At 37.3% G+C, this 9,322-nt stretch overlaps 1 protein-coding gene across 36 annotated transcripts in view; it reads left to right on the forward strand.

Annotated features, from left to right (window-relative positions):
• GK (glycerol kinase) overlaps positions 1 to 7,272 on the forward strand; it is an 81,221-nt gene extending 73,949 nt beyond the window's left edge. For 19 of the 36 annotated variants that reach the window (XM_065538299.2, XM_065538301.2, XM_074028936.1 and 16 more), the window contains 2 exons: positions 2,806 to 2,892; positions 5,399 to 7,272. In XM_065538299.2, coding sequence (XP_065394371.1) covers positions 2,806 to 2,892; positions 5,399 to 5,409 — 98 coding nt within the window. In that variant the 3' untranslated portion in view covers positions 5,410 to 7,272. The remainder of the gene's footprint in view (positions 1 to 2,805; positions 2,893 to 5,398) is intronic. The other 17 variants (XM_065538303.2, XM_065538304.2, XM_074028938.1 and 14 more) reach the window with 2 other exon arrangements.
• The last annotated feature ends 2,050 nt before the right edge of the window (positions 7,273 to 9,322 follow it).

A 9,322-nucleotide genomic window follows, 5' to 3' on the forward strand; every position in this document is an offset into this window, starting at 1 on the left:
GGAGTCTCGCTCTGTCGCCCAGGCTGGAGTGCAGTGGCGCGATCTCGGCTCACTGCAAGCTCCGCCTCCCGGGTTCACGCCATTCTCCTGCCTCAGCCTCCTGAGTAGCTGGGACTACAGGCGCCCACAACCGCGCCCGGCTAATTTTTTGTATTTTTAGTAGAGACGGGGTTTCACCGTGGTCTCGATCTCCTGATCTTGTGATCCGCCCGCCTCGGCCTCGCACAGTGCTGGGATTACAGGCGTGAGCCACCGCGCCCGGCTAATGTATCTGTTTTTTAGGAAAGCTTCCAGAACTATCTACTGCCACAGATAACTGTGGTCTGTATTTTCAGTCCCGGATGTTCCTATTTGAAGCTTTTGTTTTTCTCCTAAATAAGCTTAATATCTTTTGTTGTGAGACTCAGCTTCCTTTTCCAAGATGGTGGCAAAGTTTTTCTTGCTAAGACTGTAATTTTGAGAGACCCTTTACAATTAAACTTCTCAATCATAAGTATTTTTCTAGCACAGTGCTAGTTGCTGTGTGAGATAGACGTAAGCCCTGACTTCTTTTCTAGTTGCCCTTAATTATTGCTTGTAAGAAGTGGAGTTACATGATTTCTTTAACTAGCTGGACGTTTTAAAATGGCACTTTAACTGGCATGTTTAAAATGGCATTTTGTTTTGTTTTTTGTGTTTTGAGATGGAGTCTCACTCTGTCGCCCAGGCTGGAGTGCAGTGTTGCGATCTTAGCTCACTGCAACCTCTGCCCTCCAAGTTCAAGCCATTCTCCTGCCTCAGGCTCCCGAATAGCTGGGATAACAGGTGCCTGCCACCACGCCCGGCAATTTTTTTGTATTTTTAGTAGAGATGGGGTTTCACTATCTTGACCAGGCAGGTCTTGAACTCCTGACCTCGTGATCCACCAGCCTTGGCCTTCCAAAGTGCTGGGATTACAGGCGTGAGCCACCGCGCCCGGCCTTAAAATGGCATTTTAATCCTCCTGTCTCCCTCCCTTCAACCCCATGTCTTACACACAGATATACAGTTCTCCTCACTAGCAGTTCAGGATGTAATTTTAACTGCAAAATTCCCACAAAATCAACTGATCATTTTTCCCTTGTTTGTGTACTTGACAATCAATGAATTTAAAATGCTAAGAAAAAGTTGATAAAACAAAAAAAAGATATGATTGCTCCAATTTCTGCTATCAGCATTAATGATAAAAGTAGTTTGGTTTGTGAGAGTTTTATATTTTAAATAACTTTGTTTTTGTTTCAGTTAGGCTGCAGTGGATTTAAGCCAGTTTGAAATTTTTTTGTTTGTTTGTTTGTTGGAGATGGAGTTTCACACTTGTTGCCCAGGCTGGAGTGGTGCAATGGCGCGATCTCCGCTCACCGCAGCCTCTGCCTCCCGGGTTCAAGCAATTCTCCTGCCTCAGCCTCCTGAGTAGCTGGGATTACAGGCATGTGCCACCATGCCCAGCTAATTTTGTATTTTTAGTAGACACTAGATTTCTCCATGTTGGTCAGCCTAGTCTCGACTCCCAACCTCTCAGGTGGTCCGCCCACCTCGGCCTCCCAAAGTGCTAGGATTACAGGCATGAGCCACCGCACCCGGCCTGAAAATGTTTTTTGAATAGATTTATGAAAAACACTCTAATATGTAATATTTTGGGGGTCTCTAAGCTGTGTAATAAACTTGGAATAGTAATCGTCAGTTAATAAAATGCTAGTTGTATTCCTTTAAGCAATCTAAGCTATATAACTATATAATTTATATGATAACAGCAATACAGATAGAATCCTATTTTAATAAACTTGAAAGGATATTAGAACTGCTACCTGTATCTTTACCTATGGGAAGAATATGAGGCTTGCTTAAGTTTCAAAGCAGTTTGCCAATTTTGAAGCAATCATATTTATTTTCTTGTTTGTGACTACATTTGAATGCTTTGTAAACAATTTTTAACATACTTTTAATATGTGTTTAAAATGTATTGTCAGGTGCATTTTGTTACATACCAAATTCTATTAAAAAAATAACACTGGCCGGGCGTGGTGGCTCACGCCTGTAATCCCAGCACTTTGGGAGACTGAGGCGGGTGGATCACGAGGTCAGGAGATTGAGACCATCCTGGCTAACACGGCGAAACTCCTTCTCTACTAAAAATACAAAAATAAATTAGCCGGGCGTGGTGGCGGGTGCCTGTAGTCCCAGCTACTCGGGAGGCTGAAGCAGGAGAATGGCGTGAACCCGGGAGGCGGAGCTTGCAGTGAGCCGAGATTGCGCCACTGCACTCCAGTCTGGGTGACAGAGCGAGACTCCGTCTCAAAAAAAAATAAATAAATAAAAATTAAAACTGAACTAATATTTTAGCAAAAAATAGGGTTTTAAGTTCATCTTAGAACACTAATATAACTCTTCTCTCATAGCCAAAAGACCTATAATTTGAACTTGGGTGGAATTAAATAGATCATTTAGTATATTTGGGGGAAGAATCAAGAAAGCTAAAATTAACAGCCTCCCAAAAAGTTATCCATAGGCTCTCTCTGGCTTTGCCAGCGGAAGGCTAATGTTGGTCTATATGTATTATGTTCTTGGCTGTGTGGCATGCTATCTGTATTGTTTGTTAACTGTCATAAGCCTTCAATATTGATTATATTTTTGATTTGAAGTAATAACTCTTTGCTAGCTTTTATGAATATACTATTTTTATAGCTTATTTTGTTTTGCTATCTTGTGATTCTTAACACAAATATTGTAATTATGTGTCTCTCTTTTGGTTTGCTTGACTGGAATTCTCTTCTGCTTGGATGACCACAGGTGACCCTAGTATCTTCTGTAGTCTGCCCTTGGGCTTTTTTATAGTGAGTAGCATGGTAATGTTAATCGGAGCAAGGTACATCTCAGGTTAGTTACTCTTTAAATTAGACAACTCTATTTAGTTAGCTTTAATGTTTTCGTGTATAACTTAACAGAAATTTTTCAGTGTTTTTCATTCTTTCTGTGTCTAGGAAGCTGGAAACTCAATTAAAGGTCTAATTAGTTAGACCAATTAATCTTTGGGGGCAGTTAGAAGTAAGAACTGTGACTCTGCTTAACCTATTTACATTTTTTTTTTTTTTTTTTTTTTGAGACGGAGTCTCGCTCTGTCGCCCAGGCTGGAGTGCAGTGGCGCGATCTCGGCTCACTGCAAGCTCCGCCTCCCGGGTTCACGCCATTCTCCTGCCTCAGCCTCCCGAGTAGCTGGGACTACAGGCGCCCACAACCGCGCCCGGCTAATTTTTTGTATTTTTAGTAGAGACGGGGTTTCACCGTGGTCTCGATCTCCTGACCTTGTGATCCGCCCGCCTCGGCCTCCCAAAGTGCTGGGATTACAGGCGTGAGCCACCGCGCCCGGCCACCTATTTACATTTTTAATGTGATGATTTATTTAAGAGGGACTACATTCTGCTGTGAGCTGCAGCAATAAGCAAAAGTGAAAATACTAATATTTAAATGGAAGGACTTTCAGACTGCTGAAAGTTAAAGTATAGTTTTGACATTAATTAAATTGTCTTTCAAATGTATACAAATTATTTTTCATACTCCTGAAAATTTGCTAAGCAAGTCTTAACTTTTCAATTCTGGCAAGAGTTTCAGCCAGAGCATGTCAGCAGAGTTCCTGTAAAACCCTAAAACCAGGGAAGATTTATAGTCACTTTTGTTTTAGTTAAAAGAATGTATTTTGTGAACTGAAGTTTTAAAAATGATTGCTTAAATAAAGGGGTTGAAATGAAAATAGAATTATTTTTCCACATTAATTTCTACTGAATAATATTTTTAAAATAAAAGTAAAATGGCTCAGCATGTTATGAAATATATTGCATAATCTTATTAATTTATAATAGCCATTTTTGGAAGCTGCTCTTGATGATAGCTCAATTTTTCTTAAAATTACTGGCTTAAATGGAAATGATGCTTCTTATTCTGTATGTTCCCATGAAAGTGAAACTTAAAAAAAAAATCTTCATGGTTAGGGAGAGTTAAATTCTCTCTCTCAATTAATAAGATAATGGCCTGAGCTTAAGATGTAAAATTTAAACTTTAGTGATATGAGAGGGAACATCTGTTTGTCGAGATCTGACAAACATTTATTTAGCTTGTCATTATCATTTTAGTGCTATACATAAATGTAGAACGAAAATTATTTACAGAAAATTATTTGCAGAACATTAGGTTATCTTTTAATGAGAAAATTTGGATTACTTGCATGAGAATTTAAAACTAGATTATATTACTTTTTCCATTTTCTGAATATTCATGCATATTCAGAATAAATTTGTTCAAATTGTCTGCTTCTGTACTAACAATACCTTAATTTGGTATCAGTAACAGAAGAAAAAACTATGGAATGCTACAGTAAATACTGCGTTTCCAAAAACACAACCACTAGTCCAAATAGTTAGTTTTTCTTTGAATTACCTTACAAAAGGCCTCTGTATACATAAATCTATATGGAATCTGTTCTTTCTGCTTCTCAGGAATGTTTGGTGGAACATTCCCATGAGAACTGTAATTTAAATCTATAAAGAAACGTACACATTGTTTTAGAAAAAGTTGTTACTTTTTTTTTTTTTTTTTTTTTTTTTGAGGCGGAGTCTTCACTCTGTCGCCCAGGCTGGAGTGCAGTGGCACCATCTCGGCTCACTGCAAGCTCCGCCTCCCGGGTTCGCGCCATTCTCCTGCCTCAGCCTCCCGAGTAGCTGGGACTATAGGCACCCGCCACCGCGCCCGGCTAATTTTTTTTTTTTGTATTTTAATAGAGACGGGGTTTCACCGTGTTAGCCAGGATGGTCTCGATCTCCTGACCTCGTGATCCGCCCATCTCGGCCTCCCAAAGTGCAGGGATTACAGGCGTGAGCCACCGCGCCCGGCCTCTGTTACTTTTCATTATCCTGAGTATTTTGGGCTGCATAACAATGGTCTGGAAAAGTAAAGAAAAGAAACATTGCAGCTGAAAGTTTTGATTTATTTGTTTGTTTGTTTCCCCCTTGGTATCATGACAGCATGAAAAGGCCTTGTCTCTATGAAAATTGAGACATGTGGCATCTCTCTAAGCTAAAAGATGTGCTACGTGTCTAGATTCTTAGGCTTCTAAAATGCACGTGGTCACTATATTTAGGTTCTCTCTTTGATGACATACCCTGCAATTTGAGAGGGCTGGAAATTGTTTGCCTTGGTAAACAATTAGCAACAGTGGCAATATTTGCTAATTTTGGAATTAGCCCTGTTTGTTGCATTTTAATTGTGAGGTATGATTTAGAAATCATATGGACTTTCTAGTTTAATAAATGATTGAATCGTCTTCATTGCTTTAACTCCTGCATTGTATGCATGTATTATTGACATATGTGGTTTTTGTTCCCCATTTCAGGTATTCCGTAAAACTTACCAACTCATGGAGTCCCAAGATGTGAGCTTTTTACATAATGAAAGAACCCAGCAATTCTGTCTCTTAATGCGATGACACTATTCATAGACTTTGATTTTATTTATAAGCCACTTGCTGCATGACCCTCCAAGTAGACCTGTGGCTTAAAATAAAGAAAATGCAGCAAAAAGAATGCTATAGAAATATTTGGTGGTTTTTTTTTTGGGTTTTTTTTTTTTTTTTTTTTTTAACATCCACAGTTAAGGTTGGACCAGCTACCTTTGGGGCTGACCCCTCCATTGCCATAACATCCTGCTGCATTGCCTCTAAGATGTAGGAAGAATTTGGATCCTCACCATTGGAATCTTCCATCAAACATATTCAAACACTATTGGACCAGGATTTGAGTCTCTGCATGACATATACTTGATTAAAAGGTTATTACTAACCTGTTACAAATGAGCAGCTCTTTGATTTTAACGGACACCCCAAAAGTCTTCTTGTCTACATAGTAGAAGACGGCAACACCTTCACTGAATGTTTGAATAGAAACTTCTACTAAATTATTAAAATAGACATTTAGTGTTCTCACAGCTTGGATATTTTTTTGAAAAGTATTTGCCAAAACTGAAATCCTTCAGATATTTTCCTTTGTCCCACTAGTTATGATGACTTTCTGTCTGGATCTTACAGGAAAGGATGCTTTCTTTTTTCTTCCATCTTTCCTTTTTATATTTTTTACTTTGTCATACCTGCCTATATATTTTATACACTGAGGGTAGCCCATTTATAAATTAAGAGCACATTAAATTCAGAAGGTTCTAACAGGGCTGGTCTTAAGTGAACCACTATGTATATAAATATGTTGGAAAACAGCTGTATACATTTTTGGGCAACGGTTATGCATAATATTTACCAGGAGAATTTTTTTCTTAAAGAGCCAACATTTAAAATTTATGTTTTATGTCAATAAAAGAAAATATACTTTATTGTGACTTCAACTATATTTCTTATCCCTTACATTTTTATTTGTCTTAGCTTAAAAAAAGAAGAAACTGTGGAATACTACAGTAAATATTGTTTTCAAACACAAGCAATAATTCAAATAGTTATTTTTCTTTTGAATTAATTTTAGACATATTTGGGATCCTATTGAGGGGATAAGAGGATGTCAAAAAAAGTTAAATACCTAAGTAGAAAAAAATATAGAAATAAAGCCAATAATCTCTTTCAGTTCAAATGTTAGCAATTGTTAATAAGAAATTGCTATCTGGGATGACGGAATTATCTCTGCTTAGTATCTTATTGTAACTGAAAAAAGGTTTATCATTACAAATGCCTTCCAATGAAACCCAGAATTTCTCAAAATATTTAATGTCACATAAGAAGTTACCTAATCTAGCTTCTTAATGTCAATTTTTAAAAAATCTTAACATTACTTAGTTTTGTAGTAAACAGTGAAGAAAAGATTGCCTCCTAATTATTTTTTTCAATTAGTGCTGAATGGGAAAACATTTATATCTTACTATAAAAGGTTCTGTTTTGTTTGGAATTGATGGTAGCTTTATTTACTGTTCTGATTGTGCGGTTTCTAAATTATTGAATCTGCTAGGTTTCATTGATGCAGCCACCACTTAAGTGACATAAATATTATAGAGAGGTACTGTGAAATGATCACTTTGTGGCAGGGGTACTTTTAAACAATGTTTCTACAAAAGTAGGTTGAGTTCATTGTAAATAATTGTGAAAACCACTGTTCAAATAATTTTAAGATTACATTAATTTTTCTATAAATTGTAGATTTATAAATGTTTGAAATTGTACACATTGATATTTAATGACAAATTTACTTAAAATAAATTGACCCCTCATTCTTACTTGCACTTCTCATTTACAGACTAGAACTTAGATGAAAGTTAAATTAAGAAAGATGTTTCAGGAAATGTGAAACTTGGCTGTTAGCACTTGATAGGGCACACTCTGAAGAGTTAACCAACAGCCGAAGAAGTAATTTCTGTAATGATGAACACCTTAATCATTCTGTTAGAACAGACTACACTGTCCCATCTCAGCATTTGCAGAAAATACGTTGGTAAGGTCAGCAGCCATTATCAATAGGGCCTTGCGTGGCTAACCTTGACCACCATTCTTCTCTCAATCTGATAGGCAACACCTCAATCCTTTGTTCTCCAACTAATCAGTAAAATAAGTAATGCATCTCTGCTTCTGTAATGATATCTTAGAATTTTTAGTATGTTTCTTTTGAAATGCCCAAAGCCCAATTCTTTGGGATATCTTTTGGGTATCTGGTATCATGTGGGAGTGAAGAATGAAAGTTTTTGGAGAAACCAACAAATGAAAGCTGTGATAGCACAGAAGCTAACGGCGTTGACAGTGGAGTAGGTAGTATTTACTCTGTAGTGTTTACAACATAGTAGATAGAAGCACAAAATTTTTTTTAACTGTAACTCTTTCATAGCTTGTTTTATCTAGTAATATTTAAATATTGACGTTTCCTTGATCCTTTGCTTTTGCAACCTAACAACTTTAATAATAAGTTCACATAATAAACAATGAGTAGAAAATTGAGTGACTTTGTAAACCAATCTGATTTCTACTTTGTGTGTACTTTATAGGTACATATCTTCATTTTGGCCTTATCATTAAATATACATTGTGCCAAGTATCGTAGACAAAAAAAACCTCTCACAGGTATTTCCTGAGATTGCCCCGTCATCAAATTTAATGAAAATGACCCATTAAATTAAATTTGAGGACCATAAAGATAAATATTCTGAGAAGGAGAAGTTAGGTTAAAAACAAGTTTCTCAACTAGGCCAATATCTTTAATTGCCAGTTTTCATTCAATTTCAAATAACTAGTTCTACCTGACAGAGTAACAGTTGAGAGGATGACAATATTTTATTTTAAAAAGCAGCTTCAGACCGCTTTCAATTTTCCTGTTTAGTATTAAGTAGTTTCTTTTATTCCTTATTATTGAACTTGATAATATTTATCTCATAGATTTCTTATTATTGTATGACTAGTTTACAAGTGGATTTCATAAATATCAAATCATTTAATCACCAAAATATCCATCAAAGAGAAGCTTGTTAAATAAATTCTGGTACAGCCATACAGAGAAAATGTGTAGCTTTAGAAAAGGATGAGGATACTCTCTAGAAAGATATGGTATTCAGGGTAAGTGAAAAAGCAAGGTGCGGAGCAGCATGTAACTGTACTACCCTTCTATTAGAGAGAGAGAGAGAGAGAGAGAGAGAGAGAGAAACTAGAATGTTTGCCTATGCCGGAAGGACAGAAAAGCTGTTAATAGTGCTTATCCACTGGGACAGAAAGGGGTGATAATTAGGCACTTGGGAGAAAGGGGTGGGAAAAAATTTCACTATACATATATGTGTGTGTGTGTGTATGTATATGTGTGTGTGTGTGTGGATATATACACATTTTTTTTTTTTTGAAACAGAGTCCCACTCTTGCCCAGGCTGGAGTGCAGTGGCATGATCTGGGCTCACCATAACCTCCGCCTCCAAGGTTCAAGCAATTCTCCTGCCGCAAGCCTCCCGAGTAGCTGGGACTACAGGTACATGCCACCACGCCCAGCTAATTTTTGTATTTTTGGTAGAGACGGGGGTCTCACCATATTGGCCAGATGGGTCTTGAACTCCTGACCTCGCGATCCACCCCCCCTTGGCCTTCCAAAGTGCTGGGATGACAGGCGTGATGCCACTGTGTCCGCCTGTCCACTTTATTTCTTTGATAAAACTGTTTGCTTGGAAATGAGAATGTTACTCCTCTTATAAAAATTGTAAAATGAAAGGTTAGAAAGGAGAAAGTCACCCATAGTCCTAAAATGATCCCTGTGGTTATTTTGATTTTCCCCCAGACTTTAAGGGAATATTTCATAGA

The sequence above is a fragment of the Macaca fascicularis genome, chromosome X (genome assembly GCF_037993035.2).
Source record: "Macaca fascicularis isolate 582-1 chromosome X, T2T-MFA8v1.1".
Taxonomy (NCBI): Eukaryota; Metazoa; Chordata; class Mammalia; order Primates; family Cercopithecidae; genus Macaca; species Macaca fascicularis.